At 49.9% G+C, this 25,713-nt stretch overlaps 1 protein-coding gene and 1 long non-coding RNA gene across 2 annotated transcripts in view; one reads left to right on the forward strand and one right to left on the reverse strand.

Annotated features, from left to right (window-relative positions):
• Window positions 1–7,406: 7,406 nt before the first annotated feature.
• On the forward strand, window positions 7,407–7,958 carry LOC137846925 (olfactory receptor 14C36-like; the record flags this gene model as incomplete). Its single annotated transcript, XM_068665032.1, has 1 exon — window positions 7,407–7,958. A coding segment is annotated over one exon (552 nt), but the record flags the coding sequence as incomplete, so codon positions are not given.
• A 15,555-nt stretch (window positions 7,959–23,513) lies between these two features.
• LOC137846970 (uncharacterized) overlaps window positions 23,514–25,713 on the reverse strand; it is a 475,040-nt gene continuing 472,840 nt past the window's right edge. The window contains exon 2 of the long non-coding RNA XR_011090685.1: window positions 23,514–23,658. This is a non-coding gene — a long non-coding RNA (uncharacterized lncRNA). The remainder of the gene's footprint in view (window positions 23,659–25,713) is intronic.

Raw genomic sequence — 25,713 nt, forward strand, 5'->3', positions numbered from 1 at the left:
CTACCGCTCTTCTGTTACAATGGGAAAAAGTCACAAAAAAAAATGCCATAGAATCATAGAATATCCTGAGTTGGAAGGGACTCATAAGGATCATCAAGTCCAACTCCTGGCACCACACAGGTCTACCCAAAAATTCAGACCATATGACTAAGGGCACAGTCCAAATGCTTATTAAACTCTGACCGGCTCGGTGCAGTGACTACGTCCTTGGGGAACCTGTTCCAGTGTGCGACCACCCTATAAGTGAAGAACTTCCTGATGTCCACCCTAAATTTCCCCTGCCTCAGCTTGATGCCATTCCCTTGGGTTCCATCACTGTTGATTACGGAGAATAGATCGTCTCCTGCCCCTCTGCTCCTCCTCATGAGGAAGTTGTAGACTGCAATGAGGTCCCCCCTCAGCCTCCTCTTCTCCAGGCTGAACAGGCCCAGTGCCCTCAGCCGCTCCTCATACATCTTCCCCTCTAGGCCCTTCACCATCTTCATTGCTCTCCCCTGGACACTCTCCAACAGTTCAATGTCCTTCTTGTACTGTGGTGCCCAGAACTGCACACAGTACTCAAGGTGAGGTCACACCAGGGCAGAGAAGAGCAGTACAATCTCCTCCCTCGACCGACTAGCAATGCCGTGCTTGATGCACCCCAGAATACGATTGGCCCTCCTGGCTGCCAGGGCACACTGTCGGCTCATATTCAACTTGCTGTCTACCACGACCCCCAGATCCCTCTCTTCTAGGCTGCTCTCCAGCATCTCATCGCCCAGTCTGTATGTATAGCTAGGGTTGCCCCATCCCAGGTGCAGGACCCAGCACTTGTCTTTGTTAAACTTCATGTGGTTGGTGATTTCCCAGCTCTCCAATCAGTCCAGGTCTCTCTGCAAGGCCTTTCTACCCTCAGCAGAATCTGCAATTTCTCCAAGTCTGGTGTCGTCGGCAAATTTGCTCAGAACACCTTCTAGTCCTACCTCCAAATCATTTATAAAGACATTGAAGAGGACTAGCACTAACATGGAGTCTTGGGGGACCCCACTGGTGACCATCCACCAGCCTGATGTGGCCCTATTTACCACAACTCTTTGAGCCCTACCCTTCAGCCAATTGCTCATTCGTTGCATGATGTTTTTGTTAAGTTGTATGCTGGACATTTTGTCCAGTAGGGTCCTTTGAGAAACTGTGTCAAAAGCCTTACTGAAATCCAAAAAGATCACATCAGCTGGTTTCCCTTGATCGACTACATGGGTGATCTTATCATAAAAGGAAATCCAATTTTTCAAACAGGACCTATCCCTCATGAACCCATGTTGGCTGGGACCAATGACTGCTTTGTCTCCCAGGTGCGCTTCAATAACTCCTAGGGTAATCTTCTCCATAATTTTACAAGGAACTGATGTGAGACTGACAGGCCTGTAGTTGACAGGGTCTTCTTTCTTGCCCTTCTTGAAAATTGGGACAACATTTGCCAGCTTCCAATCTACTGGGACCTCTCCAGATTCCCAAGACTATTGAAAAATAATTGAGAGGTCATGCAATGACATCAGCCAGCTCTTTAAGCACCCTGGGATGGATCCTATCTGGACCCATGGACTTGTATGGATCCGGGTGGAGCAGGAAATTCTGCACACGTTCAGGGTCGGTTGGGAGTTTGTCATTCACATTGGCATGGTTCTCCAGCTCAGGGCACCCAGGGTCCCAAAGCCCATCATCAGCATTGAAGGCAGAGGTGAAGAAAGCGTTAAACATCTCTGCTTTGCCTATGTCCTCGTCTGTGAGGAGACCTTGCCCGTCACGTAAAGGACCTATGTTTTCTTTGGTTCTCCTTTTTTTTGTTCACATATCTAAAAAAAACATCTTTAATTGTCTTCCACAGATGTGGGCAGCTTCAACTCTAGTTGGGCTTTAGCCACACAATTTTTCTCCCTACGAACGCGAACACTGTCCCTGGATTCCTTCCACATTGCCTGACCCTGCTTCCAGCAGCCATACAATTTCTTGTTATGCCTAAGCTCCAGAAGAAGATCCCTGGTCAGCCAGGATGATCTTCTGCACTGCCTGTTTGACTTCCAATATTTTGGAATTCCCTGATCATGTGCTTTTAGGAGGCAGTGCTTAAAGACTGTCCAGCACTGATGGATGCCAACACCTTCAAAAGCAGCTTCCTAGGGGCCTTGCTGACTAGTTCCCTGAGCAGCCTGAAGTCTGCTTTCCCCATATCCAGGGCTGAAGTTTTGGTGGCAGTTTTCCTTCTGTCACCAAAAAAGTTTAAACTCAACTGCTTCATGGTCTCTATGACTAAGACGGCCACCAATTGCCACGTCTCCCACAAGACCCTCTCTGTTTTCCAGCAACAAATCAAGGAGGGCACCTTTCCTGGTTGGCTCTCTTAGCACCTGCACCAAGAAGTTATCATCTAGGCGCTTTAAGAACCTTCTGGACCTGCTCGTGTTGGCTGTGTGATATACCCAATTAACTTCTGGCAAGTCGAATTCCCCTATAAGGACAAGGGTAGTTGATCTCAAGGTATGTCTTAGTTCCTCAAAGAATAATTCATCGGTGTCATCATCCTGGTTGGGTGGTCTGTAATAGACTCCCACGATGACATCCCCTCCATTTGTTCATCCCTTAATCCTTACTCAGAGGCTCTCAACTTTGCCATCCCCAACTTGAAGCTCCCTACAGTCCAGCCCCTCCTTCACATACATCACCACCACCCCCACCTCCTCGCCTGCCCTGCCTGTCCCTCCTGAAGAGCCTGGAACCATCTATTGCAGCACACCAGCCATAGGACTCATCCCACCAGGTTTTGCTTATGCCAATGATGTCGTAGCTGTGGGACTGGGCCAAGACTTCTAACTCATCCATTTTATTCCTCATACTGCATGCATTTGTGTAGAAGCACTTCAAATGCACCTCATTGCATGCAGCACCTTATGGAGCTGACCGAAGGGCCTCACTGGCACACAGTCCCTCTGATTCTAGGGCACCGTCACCAGCTCATCACCAGCATGCCTGGTTTTATCCCTTTCCCCCTTTGACTCTAGTTTAAAGCCCTATCTATCAGCCCTGGCAACTCCTGAGCCAAAATCCTTACCCCTCTCCGAGAGAGGCGCATTCCATCTGGTGCCAGTGGAACCGGTGTCACATAGACTTTCCTGTGATCGAAAAAAACAAAGTGCTGTCGGTTGCACCAGTCCTGAAGCCATGTATTAATGTGATGAGTCTGTTTGTCAGCATTGATCCCCCCTTATCGGAAGGACAGAGGCAAACACAACTTGTGCCCCTGATCCTTTAATTAGTGTCCCCAAAGCCCTAAAGTCCCTTTAGATTGCTTTCAGACTTCTCTTTGGTACCTTTTCATTTCCAGCCTGAAAGACCAGTAACAGGTAGTAGCCGGTGGGCCATACCATGCACTTAACTTTCTTAGCAATGTCTCTTCTCTGTGAGAAGTCTGTGGGTTGGGCCCAGTTGTCATATTGGGCCCTCTGTCCCTTTCAGAAGGGAGTTCCCCATGATGATAACCCTATAAGCCCTAAGAAAAAGGGATGGAAAAATCTACCGCCATTCTAGAGGCAAAGATACGTGAAGTGCAAGGAAAAATATTGGCAAAAAAGTGTTCTGAAAACATTGTTTCTCCAGTTTCCAGCAGATAGTCCTCCAGACACACTAATGAATACTATGAGCAGGACTAGAGGGATCCTGCCTTAAGCCACGGGGAGAAAACAGACAATTGTGTGTTATTCGACTTTAAGGATTTAATGGCCTGGCACATCAGGCCCACAGCAGAATCAGGCTCTAGTGGACAGCAGTACACAGTGTACTGTGATGTCATCAAGGGCCAGAACCCATTTGTATTTCTGGAGTGACAGGGGGATCCCAGCAGTTAACAGTACTGGAGGCTGAAGTGAGTCTAACAGGGAAAGAGTGGCAAAAGCATCCCACTGAGACTAGCCTGGAGCCTTTGTGCATCCTTGGCATAGACTGCTTCAAAGAGGGTACTTGCAAGATCCAAATTTCACTGGTGGGTTTTTGGCATAGCTGCCTGGGAGATGGAGGACATTAACCAGTTGTGTCTACCTTGCCCACTCTTTCACAGGACCCTTCTGCTCTGGAGGTGCTGATGGCCAATGAGCAGCAGGTGCCAATCACTACCAGCCGTGCACCTGAGGCAGTATTACACTAACAGAGACTCCCTGATTCCCCTGCATGAGCTGGTTCATCGACTGGAGAGCCAAGGACTGATCGATAAGACTCTCTCACCCTTTAATAGTCCCATATGGACAGTGGAAAATTCTAATGGTGAGTCAAAGATAACGATGGACTTCTGTGGTCTGAATCAAGTCCCACCACCACCGAGTGCTGCTGTGCCGGGTATGCTAGAACTTCATTCAGTATGAACTGGAGTCAAAGGCAGTCAAGTGCTATGCCACAATTAGTATTACATTTTTATCCATCCCTTTCACAGCAGTACACAAGCCACACTTTGCTTTCACATGGAGGGGTGTCCTGCCCACCTGGAATCAACTGCGCCAGGGCTGGAAACACAGCCCTACCATTTGCCATGGGCTGACCCAGAGTGCTCAAGAACACAGGGAAGCTCCTGAACAACTCCAGCATGCTGGTGTCATCATCATATGGGGCACCACAGCAGAAGAAGTATTTGAGAAAGGGAAGCAAAAGTTCCAAATCCTTCTGAAAGCTTGTATTGCATTTCAACCCATTGTCTTTTTAGAGGTGGTTGTGAGATAACAGACATGTGGTGCTGAGCTGCCTGCCAGGTTAAAGCACATCATGTTTGACAACCACAGTTTAAAAGCACTAATCACCCTTGTAAAAGTCATCTCCCTGCTGTTCAGAGAAGGGCAGTTGGTGATGCGTTCAGTCTGCTTCAACCACACCCCAGCAGAGACCCTGCTGCCTTCGAGAGCTGTCAGCCCTGAGGCCTTGGGGACACCTTGAGGGAGCCCAAGGGCACAGAGCAAGCGATGCCATGGTCGGGTGCTGTGCTGCTGAGCTGGGCCGGGCTCCTGGGCCTAAGGGGAGCTCCTGGCAAGCGCTGCAGAGAGACAGCTGCCCAGGAGCAGCTCCTCTGCACAGCGCAGCAGGGCTGGGGGTTCTGACCGCAGCTGGCACACAGAGAGGAGAGAAGGAGAGAGGGCTTGAAGGCACTGAGGAGTGCAACAACAGAGGGCAGCGTGTGGCAGGACACATCTGCAGGCTCTTGACACCGTGAGGCTCTAGCAGCAGGGCCATGCAAGTGGAGTTGCCAGAGGGGTCTTCTACAGCTGGCACATCTGACAGCTGGTAGCATCTGTCAGGGTTGGTCTCTCTGTTTCTCCAGGTAGGAGTAGAAGATATTTTAAAGAATGGTATATATGATTGGATTTTTCAAAAGGAAGACCAAGGCAGGGGCTACCTGAAAGACTAGACTTTTACTGTAGCTTGTGCTTGCAGATACCTGTGGTAGAGTGGATGCCAGTTTCATGGTAATAGGTGGTCAGGTTTGTACTGCAGACTGAGACTGCTAGAGCATTGCAGTGAGGGATCAATATTTCAACAATGAACTTCATAAAGTCCCTTCCCACACCTCAGCCCACAGACTGCACCAACATCATCATTGTGGTCCTCTCAGGTTTTATCCTAGCTGATCTTTAGAAGCTGCAAACCCTCCAATGCCCAGTGCTCTGTCTTTGAAAGGTCTCTGACAGTTTGAGATGATCACAGATCATCCTGAGATCAACTCAGGATATTCTATGATTCTATGATTCTATTTGCAACGAGCAGGAGCTGCCTCCTCTGCAGGCAGAGCTGCAGCACAGGAGGGTCTGCTGAGTGTCCGTCTGTCCCTCCCTGGCCTTGCCTCCCCTGGCAGCAGCACGCTGGCATTCCTGCAGGCTTCTCCAGCTGGCCGTGCTGCTGCTGGTCTTGTTCCCAGGCTGGCTGGGGATGGGGGTTTTGATGCCCATGGAGTGAGCCCTTGGTGTGCTTGTGGGACGTGGAGTATGGGGACAGGGTGAGGGTTGTGGAGATATGCAGTTTGTGCCTGGATTCCTCTGCTCTCAGCAGTGTGCAGGTTCTTCTCAGATCAACCTCTGAGTACAACTTTCCTGCAACACTCACACGGTTGCTGAGACCAGCACTGATGGACAGATTGTCTGTCCTCACTAAAGGACACTCTGCACTGTAGGGACAGTCCCTTTTTCTCTGAGCAGACACAAAGTTTCTTTTCAAGTGCAGGGGGAATGCCCAGGATTTCTGTTTTAGAAAAACTCAGTAGTGTCCAGGTTCTGTAGGCACTGGAACAGGTACCACAGGGAAGTGGTCAGAGCACGGAGGCTGTCAGAATTCAAACATTTGGGCAACCCCCTCAGGCATATGGACTGATTTTTGGGTGGTCATGTACAGATTCAGGGGTGGGATCTGATGATCCTTGTGCTCCAGGAACATAGGAGGAGAATTGTCCTGTAGCTCAAAGACCGACCAACACAGGGCAGCTGAGACCAGAACTGATGGATTGACTGGCTCTCCTCTCTGAAGGGCACTCTGCTCTAAAGTGCAGTATCTGTGACTCTGAAGATCTACAAGGTTTCACTTGGAGTGCAGCTGAATGCCCAGCATTTATGCCTTAGAACTCCTCAGATGTGGTGGAGCAGCTGAACAAAGAGTACAAATCAAACAAACAAATAAAATAATAAATACATAAATCTCCACGTGTCTGCTCTGTGATGAACTTTGAGCAAAACTGGGGAAATCTGATATGAACTGAAGTGAATCTGAGACTGCCCCATGTTCCTACCATGTTGCTACCTTGAGCTGTAGTGCAGGACTGATTCTTCCATTGCCCACAGAAGAGCACTCTTCTCCCAGAGAAACTCAGTATCAGCGGGAAGTCATTAAAGGGACCTTCAAAATAACTGCCTGCAAGTGGAAAATCTTTTTGATGGTTTTAAACAATTGAATTTTCCTCTGATATGTCTGCTGTACATTATTACTATTCTTTCTCTTTGTGCAGGACCACTACACAGAAATAACAGATGCCCAACAACAGCTCTGTGAGTGAGTTCCTGCTGCTGGCATTCGCAGACACATGCGAGCTGCAGCTCCTGCACTTCGCGCTCTTCCTGGGCATCTACCTGGCTGCCCTCCTGGGCAACGGCCTCATCCTCAGCGCCGTAGCCTGCCACCACCGCCTCCACACCCCCCATGTACTTCTTCCTCCTCAACCTCGCCCTCCTTGACCTGGGCTGCATCTCCACCACTCTGACCAAAGCCATGGCCAATGCCCTCTGGGACACCAGGGCCATCTCCTATCAAGGCTGTGCTGCACAGGTATTTTCTTTCTGTTCTTTATATCAGCAGAATATTTTATTCTCACTGCCATGGCCTACGACCGCTACGTTGCCATCTGCAAGCCCCTGCACTACGGGAGCCTCCTGGGCAGCAGAGCTTGTGCCCAGATGACAGCAGCTGCCTGGGGCAGTGGCTTTCTTGATGCTCTTCTGCAGACTACTAATACATTTTCCCTGCCCTTCTGCCACGGCAATGCTTTGGACCAGTTCTTCTGTGAGATCCCCCACATCCTCAAGCTCTCCTGTTCAGGTTCAGACTACCTAAAGGAAGTTAGACTTCTGGTGGTTAGTGCATATTTAGCATTAGTTTGTTTTGTTTTCATTGTGGTGTCCTATGTGCAGATCCTCAGGTCAGTGCTGAGGATGCCCTCTGAGCAGGGCCGGCACAAAGCCTTTTCCACGTGCCTCCCTCACCTGGCCATGGTCTTCCTGTTTGTCAGCACTGCCATACTTGCCTACTTGAAGCCCCCCTCAATCTCCTCTTCTTCCTTGGACCTGATGGTTTCATTTCTGTACTCAGTGCTGCCTCCAGCAGTGAACCCGCTCATCTATAGCATGAGGAACCAGGAGCTGAAAGCCACACTGAAGAAACTGATTCTAGTGGTAATATTTTCTTAGCAATAAATTGGCTATCTCACTTTTCTAGTTTACCTCAAGTTAATATCAGGCAATATATGACCTTTAGGTATAGCATTTGTCCTTGTTTCAGCTTGGATAGTGTTAATTTTCCTCCTAGTAGCTGGTAGGTTGTTATGTTTTGGATTAGGATGAGAAGAGTGCTGATGACATGCTGATGTTTTACTTGTTGCAGAGCAGTGCTTACAGCTAATTAGAGCTAATGGTTGTGTGGTGTTTAGCTGCCAGCCGGGTTAAACCACAACAATCCTTTTTAGCACCCAATGTGGGGCTCAAAGCATTGAGATAACGACAGATCTGACCAGAATGTGTTAAACTAAAATAAGTATAACTATTAGACCTGCATAATAGTTGCTAGTCACAATGCTGATTGCTTTAATATCAAGTCTGCTGCACCTGTTTTCCAAACTGAGTTTTATAGCACGTTACTTTCTGTATGTGCTCCCTGTCATGCTGTTTATCCTTTCTGGGCCCTGGTTTAAAATTGGTATGGTACTATGCAGTATAACAGTGGCTTATGATATGATGAAATTTCTGGTCATGACCCTAACCTGGTATTTGTACTCAGCACTGTCATCGACTCTATACTTTGGAAACCATATCTCGGAAACTATTAGCAATTACACCTATTGCTTTTTTTTTTTTTTTTTTTTTTTTTTTTTTTTGGTCAAGGAGCCAATCTGTGGAGGGGAAAGAAGGAGACATTTTTTCTTACTCATTCAACCTTCCTTTCTCCTTCACCTCCCTCTTATCCTCCGAGCTTGGTACGATAGTTCTCCAAGATGTTGAATATCCTTGGGACACTCAGACGAGCATGTTCTTGTTGTTACGTCTCCTGAATGTGCTTCAGGTTTTGTTTAAGGTTAAACAACCACTTAGGAATTTTATCCAGAGATCTGTCCTGAGGTGGGACACTTGTGAGTGCCAGGGAGTGTGGGAGGATACAGGCAGGTTTCTAGAGCAGTGGGCACCTCCAGTGTTTTGGAAATTCTCCCCTGAACAACTGCAAAATCCTAAAATATGGGTAGAATGCTTGAAAAACGGGTGTCATGACTCCGGCAGTTCCAAAGTGACACAAATCACTGTAGTGTGCTGGGGCGTGGCTCATGCTTATCGAGCTGCAGCTGATACTACTACCAACTTAGTGACAGACCCTGCAGCCACTCCAAGTCCTGTGACAGACCCAACGGCCACTCCGACCCTTACGATGGACCCTGCAGCCGCTCCAGCTCCTGCTCCAGCAGCTGCTTCGGCTCCTGTGGCTGGGTCAGAGAAACGAGCTGTAGCAGTGCAAGTAGCCCCTGCAGAGAATATTCCGTGACAGTTCTGTACATGGTGGTGCCTATAGCACTGAACCCCCTCATCTACAGAATGAGGAACCAGGAGCTCAAGGAAGCCTTGTGGAAACTCTTTGGACACATGCTACTTTGGCATCAATAATGTGCCTATAAAACAAACAGGACGGACAGGTTTTCTGAAAAACCTCTGCATACAACAGCTTGTTATTCTTTTATTATTTTTAAAATTATTTCTTAAACTTGTGATTTTGACTGAATTCTACTCATCATCCTGCGTATTAATTATTTTATTATCTGTCACCCAATCATCTAATATACCTACAGAACTGGGTTCTCTGTGGATAAATAGAATAAAGAAGCTGTGAACTTTGTAGGTGTCAGCTGCCATATCTTCCCATCTCCTCTGGAGATGGGGGAGCAGCCCCAGCACGCAGGAGGGGCTCAGGGCCAAGAGCCTAGCTGCCACATGCAGGAGCAGCCCCGGCGGCCCTCGGGGCTGCCCCTCCCTGCCCACTGGGCTCTGCCTCTCTGCTGCCTTCGGGTCGGGGCTGCTGCTTCCCTGGAGCCATGGCTATGGCCAGCAGCAGGATGTGGCCTTGTCACTGCTGCTCTCTTTAGGTCTCCACATTTTTATCCTGTGCTCTTTTATTTGGATAAGCTGTCAGATCTCGTGTACCTTGGTGACAGTCCTGTTGTCTCTACAGTGGCATCCCAATCCCTGCAGGCAGCAGCAGGCGCTGTACAGCCCTGGGTCACAGATGGCCTCCCTCCTAACAGCACAGTAACAACTGGGTCTGTTCAAGGCAAACCCAGAAGCCTGGAAGCCTTTGCCAAAGCTGCTGTCAGGAATAGAGCCAACGGGTTATTCCTTGCTCTTCTGTTTTCTGGGCTTCTTCATGGAGTGATAGACACAGGCTGAAAGTCCCAGGGGGGTCTGTGAGGGATCAAAGTGATGGACCAAGAGCTCTCTTTATGGTGGCACTTCCCCAAGCAGACAGCAACTGGTCTTGGACTCATCAGCTCTGGACTGTACCCCCCTCAGTGGGGGTGGCCAATGCCATCCTGTAGAAGAATCTGGAGCTGCCAGAAGACGTCAGGGAAACCCAGGGAAAACGAGTTGAGTGCCCAGTGAATAGAAAACTTCATAAAATGAGTGACCATCCAATGAAAAGTCTGGTAAAGGAAAAGACGAATCTGAGGAATCCATGGGCTAAAGGAGGGCTCTGCAATGCCCTCAAATCTGAGGGGACCATGTGCTAAGGGGGATGCACAAACCTTCTCCAGTGAGATGCCACTACTGCAGGAGAAGAGGGGAAGGTTGGAGAGATACGTGGGACCTGCGGGGAAGAGTGGTGTGTGCAAAGCATTTGGAGATATATGCAGGGGCAGCATGAGCCCAGGAGACAGCAGCGAATGGAGCCCACAGGCCGAAAGCCTGTCTGAGGTGGACTGACCAGAGATCAAGTGCTCAATCTGGTGTGAGTAGGCAGAGGAGAGCTCTGCAGCCCCAGGGCACGCAGCAGCCCCAGCAAAGGAGCATGGCGAGTGATTCCTTGCAGCCCTGGGGCAATGACAGTGACCCCATGAGCTGGGTCTGCCTCCCAGCCTGCCCAGCACGGTGAGTGTCCCCATGCCCCGGGCACCACAGCCCCCTCACAATGCAGAGCAACACCTCTGGTTGTCATGTCAGAGATCTCAAATTTTGACTAAACTCATACCTCATAGCTGTTTTTAGTTTTTTCCATAGAGGCGGCCACTGCCTCCAAGATGTCTGAGGGGAGGTAAATCCTGCACGAAGGCCTGCAAAATGTTACCCTGGATCCATAGGAGTCATTCTGGAACCAACACTTCTTCATAGGATGTACACTTTTGTGGAGGTGCAGAGCTGATGGGCACGTGCAGGATGCTCCTACAGAACTGGTGAAAGGTCTGGAGGGGAAGACGTACGAGGAAGGCTGAGGGCACTGGGCCTGTTCAGCCTGGAGAAGAGGAGGCTGAGGGGAGACCTCATCGCAGTCTACAACTTCCTCGTAAGGGGGTGCCGAGAGGCAGAAGACCTTTTCTCCATTAACACCAGTGACAGGACCCGCGGGAACGGGGTTAAGCTGAGGCAGGGGAAATTTAGGCTTGACATTAGGAGGGGGTTCTTCACAGAGAGGGTGGTTGCACACTGGAACAGGCTCCCCAGGGAAGTGGTCACTGCACCGAGCCTGTCTGAATTTAAGAAGAGATTGGACGGTGCACTTAGTCACATGGTCTGAACTTTTGGGTAGACCTGTGCGGTGTCAAGAGTTGGACTTGATGATCCTTAAGGGTCCCTTCCAACTCAGGATATTCTATGATTCTATGATTCTATGATTCTATGATTCTATGAACTTTGTGCCCTTTTCCCTACCGACTACAACACCATTTCTCTTTCAGGAACAGAGTAGCCAGTGGAGACAGATACTCTGATATCACAAAAGCCATCAGAAAGCTGATCCCAATAAGAAAACCAATATGGAGAAGCCTGGCCACCAGAGAAGTGAGATTTGGGGGAGGGAAGAGGAGCTTGGGAAGCAGAAATTAATGATTTTGTAGAGGTAAGAGGTTTCATGTAATGTTGGTGGTTCTTTAAAACTGACTTAAAACAGTCATGTTACTGTATTTTGACCAGTAACCCTAGTCCCTAAACCTGAATGTTGTTCCAACACCTTGACAGAAATTCCCTGCAGTAATACCTGACCTCAGAGTATCCCTTCAAGCAGAACTCAGCCCATAGCCCCTTTCCTTACCTTTACTCTCTTGTTCATCCTAATCCCTTCCCTTAACACTAGCATTAAAACGTTTTATTTAACCCTAGATGACTTCTTGGCAGACCTAAAGAAAACCATAAACCACGAAGCTTGTCCATACCCCAGCCACAGACCTAACACCCTATGCAGAACACCAAATCCTCGCAACAAACTGTTGCTTAAACTCTAAAACAGAAAGGTGAGCCCTTGTTCAAGGCCAGTTGGCAGGTGACTTTGGGCAATGTAATCTAATGGAAATTGTCCCTGTCCATAGAAGAAGGTTTGACTAGACAATCACAGAATCACAGAATCATCTAGGTTGGGAGAGACCTCCAAGATCACCTAGTCCAACCTCTGACCTAACACTAAGCAGTCCTCCGCTAAACCATATCACTAAACATTACAACTAAACACCTTTTAAAGACCTCCAGGGATGGTGACTCCACCACTTCCCTCGGCAACCCGTTCCAATGCCTAACAACCCTCAAGAAAAGAAGTTTTTCCTAATATACAACCTAAACCTCCCCTGGCGCAACTTTAGCCCATTCCCCCTCATCCGGTCACTGGGCACGTGGGAGAACAGACCAACCCCCACCTCGCTACAGCCCCCTTTGAGGTAGCTGTAGAGAGCAAAAAGGTCACCCCTAAGCCTCCTCTTCTCCAGGCTGAACAATCCCAGCTCCCTCAGCTGCTCCTTGTAAGACTTGTTCTGGGTTACACGTACTTGGGTAGTATAAGGCACAATGCAATTCTTTTTGCCTTATGCATCTACAGCACAGGAAGTAGGACTGCCCTACTCTATTGACTGGACAATAGAGTAGGGTAAAAAAAGTAAAAGTCTTTACTCTTCATCCTGAGTTTTCTACAGAAGACCCAGGAAAGACGATGTATGACCAGGCACCTACTAATATTTAATTTGAATTTCTCTGGTTCCAATGGTAATTTCAATTTTATTTAATTTTATTTAATTTTAATTATTTTATTTTATTTTATTTTATTTTATTTTATTTTATTTTATTATTTTATTTCATACCCCCCAAAAAAAAAACGTGACTTGTTTTAGAAAGAGTTTCATGTGCTGGGCTGTGCTGCAGTTACAGGGACAAAGACCACTGCTGGCAGTGGAGGTGTCAGGCCTCCAGACTCTGCTTTTCCTCCCTTTGGAGGTCTCTAAAGAAATCACCCTGGATCAATAGCAATAGGAGAATGATGCTCCAAACTGAAATGCAACAAAATTCAGCCTTTTGTCGTGGTTTAACCCGGTCGGCAGCTAAACACCACGCAGCCGTTCGCTCACCCTCCCCCCTCCCTCTCTGGGATGGGGGAGAGAAATGGAAAGTGAAGCCCGTGAGCTGAGATAAAGACAGTTTAATAAGACAGGAAAATAATAATAACAATAATAACAATAATAATAATAACAATAATAATAATAATAATAATAATAATAATAATAATAATAATAATAATAATGCAATGGTGATAATAGGAAAGTAATAATAGTATGTACAAACAAGTGATGCACAATGCAATTGCTCACCACCTGCTGACCGATGCTCAGCCTAACCCCGAGCAGTCCGGCCCCCTCCCCCCGGCTAGCCACCCCTATATATTGTTTAGCATGACGTCAGATGGTATGGAATACCCCTTTGGCTAGTTTGGGTCACCTGTCCTGGGTCTGTCCCCTCCCAGCTCTTACTGCACCCCCAGCCTGCCCGTTGGCAGGACAGAGCAAGAAGCTGAGACATCCTTGGCTTAGTATAAGCACTGCTCTGCAACAATTAATACGTCGGGGTGTTATCAGCACTCTTCTCATCCCAAGCCAAAACACAGCATTCCACCAGCTACTAGGAAGAAAATCAACTCTGTTCTAACTGAAACCAGGACAGGGGAAATTGTCCCCTTCCAGACACAGAAACCTACATTGGGTAGAGTGAAAAGACCTGTCCAGTCAATAGAGTAGGGCAAGGTCCTACTTCCTGTGCTATAGATGCAGAAGGCAAAAAGAATTGCATTGTGCCTGACACTACTCTGGGACGTGTAACCCAGGTCAGGCAACTTTACCTTAGTGCTGACAAGTCCATCACTAAATCACGCTACCAAGATCTACATCTACCCCTTGGCTCTCCAGTCGATGACCCAGCTCATGGATGGCAATCAGGGAGTCTCGGTTAGTGCGACGCTGCCTCAGGTCCTCCACCATGGTAGCCATTGGCACCTGCTGTTCTTCAGTCCTCAGCAAACCAACAACAGAAGAGTTTTGTGGAAGGCCAAACAAGGTAGACAATTGTTTCATGGCCTTTGTCTCCAAGACAGCTCTGCCAAAGCCCCACCAGTGGTGCCCTCTTGGAACTTTGACGTTCCCTCTCCTGAAGCAGTCTCTGCTGAGTGTGCACATAGCCTCTGGGCCAATCCTAATGGGGTGCTTTGGCCATTCCTTCCCAGTTAGACTCACTTCAGCCTACAGTACAGTTAACTGTTGGGTTCCCCCCGTCACTCCAGAAATACAGATGGGTTCTACCTCTTTCTAGCTTGATGGCATTAGGGTACACTCTGCACCAATGTCCACTGGAGCCTGACACATCTGTGGGTCTGATGCACCAGGTCATTAAATATACCCAGTCCAGTAAACCCTTTCTTGTCCCTTTCTTCCCCACCTCCCCCTGGCTGGAAGCAGGACTCCTCTAGTCCTGCTCATAGTATTCATTACGATGTCTGGTAGTTGGCCCACTGGAAACACGTCCCACCACAGCACAGTCGTCCCACAGGACAGAGGACAGGGAGATGACAGCCAAAAGATGCATTTTGATGCAGGAATTGTGACAAAACTCAGGCTGAAATACTCAAGAGCAGGACACTTCAAATGGCTGAGCCAGAACCCATCTGCGTATCCCAGTTTGGGAATCATCCCCTTCCATCAGGGATATGAAAGAAAAAATGTGAAATGACCCTTCAGGTAAAAGCACACAGAAAGGTAAACTCACAGGTATTGTGCTGGAGTGTCAGAAGGCAAAAAACATTGTGTTGTGCCTCAGACTAATCAAGGAGACCTAATGCAGTTCATCCCTGAGATAAAGCAAACACTCTAAGAATTGTGAGGGATGTTCAGTTGTGGCCTAACATGAAGAAAGATGTTGATCACTAGTGAAGGAACAGTCTTTTTCTGCCATCACCAATCTGGTTACACAAGCATGACAACACCTAAAGGTCATATATCCCATGACTCTGTCAATCCATGGGGCAGGGGAAGGGAGATGACAGTGAAGGAAGGTATTTGGGTGTGGATGGTGGGGCCCAGCAGAGACAAGGAGTCAAGGCAGTGGGCTGCGGGAGGCCAGGAGAACCAGCCCAAGGGGTGGTGCTGCTTGTGAGGACACGTTTGTACCAGCAGCCTGAGTGGGCAGCAGCTGTGTGCAGGCGAGGGGAGGCCAGGAAGCACATGGCAAGAGAGCTGCTGCCAGCAGAGCCAAGGCCGGGGCCGAGCCCAAGGGCAGAGGCAGGCCCATAGCAGGGGGCTGCAAGGGCCATGCTGTGCTCCCTGCCCCTGCAGCAGCCACCCTGGCCCTCAGCAGATGTGCTGGCCGGAACGCATGGGGGGGTGCTGGTGTACATCAGAGAGCAGCAAGGAGGGCGCTGGAGAGGGCTGGGGCCAGGCGGGTGGCAGAGGCTGGCTGGGGGTCCCCACTGCTGCAGCCAGTGCACTCAGCATGGCAGGACGAGGGCAGGCAGGCCTCATGGCCCTGGGGCACAGCCTGGCCCTGGGCTGTTCCTGACATCCCTGCAGCTCCTGGCATGTTGCGGTGAGGTGCCCCTCAGCCTTCCCTCCTGTGCTCCCAGGGCACACAACTGCCTCCTGCCCAGCTCACTGCCCACCATGAATGTCCAGCACGGCTGCTTCCTAAGCTGGGCCTTGCCCAGGGTCAGTGCAATTCAGGGGCAGAAAATGACCCCTGTCCCGGTGACTTTTCATGGCCTTCCTCTCAATACATGCTCTTCTCATCCTTGATCTCTTTTACTGAACATAGAGGCCTAGGGGAGCTTTTTGGTACAGACTAAGACAGAAAAAGCGTTGAGTCCTTCAACCCCGTCTCTGTCTGCTGCTATGAAGTGCCTATGAGACATGGACTTGTTTTCAGGTATTTTCCTCTGACAGTCTCAGCAGTGCCCAGTGACAGGGGAAGACATGGGATTACATGGCATTCCCCACAGGAAAACACTTTTCCTCCGAGCAATACCAAGCACTGGATCATGTTTCTCCAAAGTGGGCAAATCCCCATCACTGGAGATATGAAAGCCCAACTGGAAATGGGCCTGGGCTGCCTGGTGTAGGTTTCTGTGCCTGGCTAGTGAGGGTGGCTAGATGGGCTTTGGAGGGCCCCTCCACTCTCAGTGAACCTATCACTCTGCAGTGCCTGGCAGCGTTTCTGAGAACTTCTCTGCAGTATCTCCAGACCAGCTGGACACAGGGTGCTCATGGGGCAGAGGATCTTCTGGGGATGAACTCATTCATGATGTAACCCTGAGGACAACATGGAGCAGGGCTTACAAATATCAATATCACCTCTGCCCATAGCAGTCTTCCGTCCCCCTGCCTCCACTATCCTGCCCCTTCTTTCCTTCAGGATTAGAGCCAGAAGGGACCTCTGGAGGTTTCCAGTGAAAAGATCTGCTCTGAGCAGGGAGAACTTTCACATCAGATCAGGCTGCTTCCTCGGTGCTTCCTCCACCTTACTTTTGAAAGCCGTACTTCTAAAGGCACTAGCTGGAAGGCCAGTTCTGATTCAGTGGTGCTACAAGACAGCAGTGTGGAAGAGAAGGGTGACCAGCACCAAAACGACCATGTCCTGCTGCTGTCAGTGTTCGTGGGTCCAAGGAAGTGGTGACCCTGACTCAAAGGCTGCAGGGAGAGAGTGCCTGCCAGGGCAGAAAAGGACAGCCAGGGTTTTCCACCACATTGCAGCAGGGATCTTCATCCCACAACCACTGCTGTACCTGAGAAGAGTGTATGAGAAATGAGATCCACAGAAACTGACTACCTGCTGGTTCCTTTATTTAGTTAGTCACAAAGAGCTTAGCAGCACCTCTACATGAGGACTTTGGGTTAGAAGAAAAGGTAGAAAGAGATAGAAGAACAAAAATAACTTAAATTTATAAAATAAAATGATAAAAATAATATTTAGCATATTGGAATAATATTGAAAAGAATGAACTATTTTTGAAATATAGGAACAAAGATGTTTCTGCCTTCTCCAGCTACACTTCAGGGAATCACATGCTGAAGATGGCTTCTTTGTCGAAATACTGAATATTGCAATAACATCCTCAGTGCCTCCTTGAGCTCTTTATTCCTCATGCTGTAGATGATGGGGTTCACTACGGGAGGAAACGCTGAGTACAAAACAGCCACCACTAGGTCCAGGAATGGAAAGGAGATAGAGGGGGGCTTCAGGTAGGCAAACACGGCAGTACTGAGATACAGGGAGACGACGGCCAGATGAGGGAGGCACGTGGAAAAGGCTTTGTGCCGGCCCTGCTCAGAGGGCATCCTCAGCACTGCCCTGAAGATCTGAGTATAGGAAAAAACAATAAAAACAAAACAACCAACACCTAAACAGGCACTAACCAGAAGAAACTTGACTTCTGTGAGGTAGGTACCTGAGCAGGAGAGCTTGAGGATCTGGGGGATTTCACAGAAGAACTGGTCCACAGCATTGCCTTGGCAGAGGGGAAGGGAAAATGTGCTGGCCGTGTGCAGGACAGCATTGAGAAAGCCACTGCCTCAGGCAGCTGCTGCCATCTGTGCACAAGCTCTGCTGCCCACGAGGCTCCCGTAGTGCAGGGGCTTGCAGATGGCAACGTAGCGGTCGTAGGCCATGACAGTGAGAAGGGAATACTCTGTTACAACCAAGAAGACAAAAAAGAAGACCTGAGCAGCACAGCCTTGATAGGAGATGGCCCTGGTGTCCCAGAGGGCATTGGCCATGGCTTTGGGCAGAGTGGTGGAGATGGATCCCAGGTCGAGGAGGGCGAGGTTGAGGAGGAAGAAGTACATGGGGGTGTGGAGGCGGTGGTGGCAGTCTACGGCGCTGAGGATGAGGCCATTGCCCAGCAGGGCAGCCAGGTAGATGCCCAGGAAGAGCGCGAAGTGCAGGAGCTGCAGCTTGCGTGTGTCTGCAAATGCCAGCAGGAGGAACTCGCTCACAGAGCTGACATTGGGCATTTCCTGCCCTTCATCAAGGACACTGCACAGAAGGAAAAATAAAGACTGTTAGGGGAAATTTCCCCGAACAATACTCAATTCTTTTCTCATTAGAGCCTTCATATTGTCTTTCTTTCAAGGTGACCTTTGTGTGTCTCCCTGGTTGTAGCCCTGCTTTGTGTTTGCTGAGTGTCCTGTACACAGCACACAGCCACACAGCTCCACTGCAGTGGTAAATGTCGTTGATATGGGCAAAAACCTCAGCTAGAAGTCACTTCCAGGAGGGCTGCTCTGTCCATCCCCTAGTGCCCAGCCGCTGGCTGCTTACAGCACTCAGCTGGGGGATGGATGCACACAGAGGTTGTGCTGAAAATCTACGTCTCCTTGTCTGCAGGTCCTAAAGAACAGCTCAGAAAAGCCGTGGTGCAGTCTGAAAGCAGAGAAAAAAGAAGGGATATTCTCAGGTTCGTCACTAAACTGTTTATGTCTCAGTTCAATGCAATAGGAAGCTCAGTCACCAGTGCAAATCCAACTACCCCATTAACATAGAGCCTGCCCCACAATCAGAGCAGGAAGAGGCAGGCAGAGAGTGCAGAAAGTGCCTTCTCTTTGAAGGCACCTCCTGCCCTTCCCTTCCCCTGCCCAAGCCCCTGGGCACCCTGGGCAGGCTGAGTGCAGGGACCCTGCTCTGCACCACAGCCGTGGGAAACACTTCTGTGGTGGTTTTACCGTGCTGGGCAGCTAAACCCCACAATCGCTCTCTCACTCCCCCTCCTTTAGATGAGGAGGGGGAGAAGTAAAGCAAAGAACAACTCACGGGTTGGGATAAGGATAATTTAATTAAAGGGAAATAATAATAATAATTAAATAAAGACTACCATGAACTAAACAATTTAACTAAAGGGAAATAAAAGGGGAAGGGGAAAAAGGGAGAGGGAAAAAATAAAAAGAAGGGAGGAAAACAAACAAACAAAATAAATGAAAGCTATATGGAAGTGCAGAGGAAAGAAATCACTCTCTACTTCCCACAAATGAGCGATGATTGACCACGTCCTTGAAGCAAGGCCTCAACGCATGCAGCCGGTGTTCAAGAGGAGGACCGACGTTTTCCCAACGCGAGCCCACCCTTCCCCTCTTCCTGTTTCCACCTTTTATTGCTGAGTGTGACATCACATGGTATGGAATATCCCCTTGATTGGTTTAAGTCAGCTGCCCTAGTGATGTTTAACACCTCACCTTTTGCCCACCCCCTTGGAGGGTTAGAGAAAGGCCCAATGCTGTGCCACTGCTGCTCAGCAGTACACACAACACTGGTGTGATAACACTGCTGTTCCAGCTACAAGTACAGAGTACGGTACTGTATGGGCTGCTGCCGGGAAAGTTAACATTCCAGCCAGACCCAGTACACTATTAGGAAGAACTTTACCGAAAGGGTTGTGAGGCATTGGAATGGGCTGCCCAGGGAAGTGGTGGAGTCACCATCCCTGGAGGTCTTTAAAAGACGTTTAGATGTAGAGCTTAAAGATATGGTTTAGTGGAGGACTGGTTAGTGTTAGGTCAGAGGTTGGACTTGATGATCTTGAGGTCTCTTCCAACCTAGACGATTCTGTGATTTCCTTACTTGAAAAGGTCATTTTAATCTCTAAACCTAAATGCTACTACAGTACTCTGAGAGGAACCTTTTTTTTTTTTTTTTTTTTTTTTTCTCTTGCTAATCTAATGCCTTCCCTTAACACTAACATGAAAATGCTCTATTTAACCCTAGACTCCTTGGCAGACCTAAAAAACCCTAAACCATAGAGCTTGTCTATGCCTTAACCACAGAAATAACACCGCTAGCAGAACAACACACATTCCCACTAAAACTTTGCTTAGTCTCTAACACAGAAAGAGAAAAACAGGTACCTACGGGGTGCAAGAGAGGTCAGCTCTGCCTCAGGATCTCCTGCCTCAGCAGCAGGAATGTGACTGAGGCAGGGACTGTGAGGTCACTTCTGTCTCTGCACTTGATAGGGCAGCAGCAGGAACGCGTCACGCAAAGGGACTGGGAGGTCACTTGTGTCTGTAGCTGGCAGGTCACCCTTGACTTCTCCCTGGAATCTGCACTTTTGGGCTGACATCTGGCAGTGGCCCTGCTAGGCCAGCAGAAGGCACCTGCTTGGCATGCTGACTGGGGGATCCCCTCTGCCTCCAGAGCCAGGAGGACCCAGGCAGAAAGAAGGCCCCCAGATGGGTTGTCCTGTCCCTTCTGCTTGAGTCCATGACTGGGCAGCAGCAGGCACAAGGCTTGGCTGTGTCTAGCCAAGAAGCTGCAAGGCCAGCAGCAGGCCCCTGGCTTGGGAGCTGCTGCTGAGGTGACTTGTGTCTGTCTGGCTGAGAGGCCTCAAGGAGCCTGCTGGGTTGGGATGCCTACTTCAGGAGTGGTTTCCACTCTGAGGGAGCTTCCTTTGGTAGTAGGAAAGAACAGGAGAGAAAAACTGCCACAAAGTGCACCCTGGAATGTTGGCACTGGCCGTGAGGAGGAAGAAATATCCAGGGGAACAAGTGGTCTTGCTGCTAGAGTCAGAGGCAAAGAAGGCGTTAAGAGCCTCAGCCTTTACCTCCTTTCTTGTTACCAGGTTTTCCCCCATATCCAATAAAGGATGATGTTTCTTCCTAATCTTCCTTTATTTGAAGTATTTATATAAGGAGTTTTTATTGTCTTTGACAGTAATACTCAGATGGAGCTGCAGCTGGGCTTTGACCCTTCTAATTTTGACCTGCATAGCCCCGTAACATTCAGGACACAGCTCCAGACAAACTGACAGCATGCATGAGAAGGAAGCACAGAAGAGGTGGAACCTGGCAGCCTTCCATCGCATACTTCTGTGACTCTGTGCTGCAATGCCATTCAACTGGTTACTCTGTATTATCCAAACTTTCCTGAAAGTCCTGATGCTGCTGTCTTGTCACAGATAGCACAATCACATGGGATTAGAACTGTCTGCCTGCAGACCTTAACGCCTGACAGAATGGAGCGTCAGTCCACAGGAACCTAGAGAAACTGCAAGATTTGTCTAAAGGAACATCGTGCCCTTTACAAGAAGAAGAGCCCTGTCCTGCACTGATGAAGAGTAACCCCACATATCAGCGCAGCCTGGGACCGAGTAGGAGACAGCTGACTGTGAAAGCACCAGGGCCTCATTGCCTCTTCACCCCCAACCATGAACCAGGCAGGGGTCGTACCATTCTCCTGCGCTTGGCCATGCACATCCCCATCTCCTACTGCACCACAAAGAGCCCTGAGCAACCTGTCAAGGGAAAGGATCTCCCTCCTGTGTGCCATGGGACAGGGCCTGGCCCTTGTGCTTGGTGACACACATCCAGGTTTCCTACACATCAGTGTTACCTTCACATTGCCTTTGCCTCCTTGTCCTCACTGCCTCCAGGGTTCTGCTCTAACGAGCTCCAAGGGAGGCTGTGTCAGTGCTGGCCCTCAGGGGGACACTGCAGGAAACTTGCCTCTGACTTGGCCTTCTGGAGAGATATCTTCAATTTTCTCGGAGTGCCTGAGGTTTGTGGGCTCATTAGCAAAGCCCCCAGAGGGGTGATTGCAGTGCCTTGGTCTGGTGCTGTGCTGCTGAGCTGGGCCGTGCTCGTGGGACAGAGAGAGCTCGTGGCAAGAGGGCCCTGGTGCAGAGAGACAGCTGTGCCCAGGAGCAGCTCCTCTGCACATCACAGCAGGGCTGGGGGCTCTGACCGCAGCTGGCACACAGAAAGGAGAGAAGGAGAGAGGGCTTGGAGGCAGTGAGGAGCGCAACAACAGAGGGCAGCGTGTGGAAGGACACATCTGCAGGCTCTTGACACCGTGAGGCTCTGGCCGCAGGGCCATGCAGGTGGGGTTCCCAGAGGGGTCTCCTACAGCTGGCACATCACATGGCTGATAAAATCTGTCATTTTGAATCTCTCTGTTTCTAGAGAAATTAGTAGAAGATGCTTTAGGGAATGTCATTTATAAGGGGTCATTTCCAGAAGAAGATTGGGGCTTTGTTTATCTAAAGGAGAAGGCTTTTTTTTTGGTTCTGTGCTTTCCGATTCCTGCACTGCAGGGGAGGCAAGTTTGAGGTAATGTGTTCTCAGGATTGTACAGGAGACTGAGAATCCCAGAGCATTGCAAAGAGAGATCAGAATGGAAACAATGAGATTCTGGCAGGTTCTCCTGTAAAGAGAGAAGGTCGCCTGGGGGGTGTGCTAAGACAGGGAATAGGTTTTCCTCATTTAAGTCTGTTCTAACTTTGATCTGCATTCTCATCTTCAACAGGCAGCTGTGCTTAATGTCAGCAAATGTCCAACAGCAGTTCAGTCAGTGAGTTCCTGCTGCTGGCATTCGCAGACACTGTCGTGGTTCCGCTCGAGTGGGCAGCCGAGCTCCACCACAGCCGCTCTCTCACTCCCCCTCCTCAAAGAGGAATGGGGAGAAAATATGTGAAAGGGGCTCAAGGATTGAGATAAGGACGAGAAAATCACGCAATAATTAGTGTAACGGGCAAACCAGACTCAGCATAAGAAGACAGATAGTAAGATTTATTGCTCATTACTAACAAGCTAGAGAAGTGAGAAACAAAGGAAAGAAACCAAAAGCGCCTCCCCCCCCATCCACCCTCTTCCACCTCCTCCCCCCGAGCGGCGCAGGGGAACGGGGGAATGGGGGTTATGGTCAGTCTACAGCACTTCTTCTCTGCCGCTCCTTCTCGGTCACTCTCGTCCCCTGTGCTGTGGGGTCCCACCCACGGGATGCAGTCCTTGACGAACTGATCCGGCGTGGGCTTCCCACAGGCAGCAGCTCTTCCAGAACTGCTCCAGATATGGGTCCGTACCACGGGGTCCATCCCTCAGGAGAAAACTGCTCCAACCTGGCTCCCCTACGGGCAGCAGCTCCTGCCAGATCACCTGCTCCTGCGTGGTCTCCTCTCCACGGGCTACAGGTCCGGCCCGGAATCTGCTCCGGCAGGGGTCTTCCACAGGCGGCAGCCTCCATCGGTGCAGGGCCACCTGCTCCACCGTGGTCTCCTCCACGGGCTGCAGCGTGAAACCCTGCTCCACCGTGGTACTCCATGGGCTGCAGGGGGACATCCTGCTTCACCATGGTCCTCACCACAGGCCGCAGGGGACTTCTGCTCCTGCGCCTGGAGCACCTCTCCCCCTCCTTCTACACTGACCTTGGCACCTGCAAGGCTGTTTCTCACTCCCTTGACTCTCCCGGCTGCTGTGTGTCGCAGCGTTTTTTCCCCTGTCTTAAATATGCTCTCACAGAGGCGCAAAACAACATCGCTTATTGGCTCAGATTTGGAAAACAATGGGGCCCTTCCCAAACATGGGGCAGCTTCTAGATCTTTCTCACAGAAACCACCCCTATGGCCCCCTGCTACCAAAGCCTTGCCACGTAAACCCACTACAGCGCGAGCTGCAGCTCCTGCACTTCGCACTCTTCCTGGGCATCTACCTGGCTGCCCTCCTGGGCAACGGCCTCATCCTCACCGCCGTAGCCTGAGTACCACTGAGTACAGAAATGTCACCACCATGTCCAGGGACGGTGAGGAAATGGAGGGAGGCTTGAGGTTGGCAAATATGTCAGTACTGACAAACAGGGAGACCACGGCCAGGTGAGGGAGGCACATGGAAAAGGCTTTGTACTGGCCCTGACAAGAGGGCATCCTCAGCACTGCCCTGAAGATCTGCACATAGGACAGTACAATGAAAAAAAAACAACCAAAGGCCAAAAAAACACTAAAACAAGTGCCCTAACTTCCCTGAGGTAGGCATCTGAGCAGGAGAGCTTGAGGATCTGGGGGATTTCACAGAAGAACTGGTCCACAGCATTGCCTTGGCAGAGGGGCAATGAAAATGTGTTGGCCGTGTGCAGGACAGCATTGAGAAAGCCACTGCCCCAGGCAGCTGCTGCCATCTGGGCACAAGCTCTGCTGCCCAGGAGGCTCCCGTAGTGCAGGGGCTTGCAGATGGCAACGTAGCGGTCGTAGGCCATGACAGTGAGAAGGGAATACTCTGCTACAACCAAGAATCACAGAATCACAGAATCACAGAATTTCTAGGTTGGAAGAGACCTCAAGATCATCGAGTCCAACCTCTAACCTAACACTAACAGTCCCCACTAAACCATATCCCTAAGCTCTACATCTAAACGTCTTTTGAAGACTTCCAGGAATGGTGACTCCACCACCTCCCTGGGCAGCCTGTTCCAATGCCTCACAACCCTTTCAGTAAAGAAGCTCTTCCTAACATCTAACCTAAAACTCCCCTGGCGCAACTTTAGCCCGTTCCCCCTTGTCCTGTCACCAGGACGAGGACAAAAAAGAAGACCTGAGCAGCACAGCCTTGATAGGAGATGGCCCTGGTGTCCCAGAGGGCATTGGCCATGGCTTTGGGCAGAGTGGTGGAGATGCAGCCCAGGTCGAGGAGGGCGAGGTTGAGGAGGAAGAAGTACATGGGGGTGTGGAGGCGGTGGTGGCAGGCTACGGCGCTGAGGATGAGGCCGTTGCCCAGGAGGGCAGCCAGGTAGATGCCCAGGAAGAGCGCGAAGTGCAGGAGCTGCAGCTCGTGTGTGTCTGCGAATGCCAGCAGGAGGAACTCGCTCACAGATCTGCTGTTGGGCATTTGCTGACTCTGGACAGTTGTCTGTTGAAGAGGAGAAGGCAGACAAATATTAGATGATGCTTACCTAAGGAAAACCTACTGCAAGCCTTAAAGCACACCTAGCCTGAGCCTCTCTCTCTTTGCAGGAGAACCTTTCTGCCGCTGTCTTGCTTGAACTGTGGCTGGTGCTGGCAGGGAGTGGCACTGGTAGAAGGGGCTGCTGTGGCTGCAGAGGAGTCCTTCCTGCTGTGCAGTAGGAGGGAAGCAGCAACACAATGAAAACTCAACTTCAGACCATTTGTCAAATCCATGAGCTTTCTGTTGTTGTTGGAAACAACTCATCTGAGTGCAGAGTTCAACAGGCCACTGCCCGCTAGCCTTGTTTTAAACTGCCTTGTATGTCCCCTCTCTGAGGATCATCCCACTCAGGTCTTTCCATGAGAAGAATCTGGAGTCGGCTGAGAGCAGAGAAGCCCACTTCAAGTGCAGCTGGATGGAAACCTCACCTTGTCTCTGGAGGACTGAGAAGAACCTCAGCTCTTCCCTCTTTTCCTTACTCCAGCTGGCAACAGACAGCCATCCAGCTGTATGGACAGGGCCTTAGTGTGGAGGTGTCTTCTCCTTGGGTCACCTGGATAACACAAGGATGCCACGAGAGAGCTGCATCCTGATGGAGAACAGCCTGCAGCCCAGGAGGACACCTCATGGAGAGAAGGATATCCACAAGAAGGGATGTCGCAACATGTTGAGGGATTTCTTGAAACAGCAAAAATCCCATGGCTTGTTGTAGCTGAGCAAACCAAGCTACCAGGGCAACTATGAGAAGTTCCCATGACAGT

This window comes from Anas acuta, chromosome W (genome assembly GCF_963932015.1).
Source record: "Anas acuta chromosome W, bAnaAcu1.1, whole genome shotgun sequence".
Taxonomy (NCBI): Eukaryota; Metazoa; Chordata; class Aves; order Anseriformes; family Anatidae; genus Anas; species Anas acuta.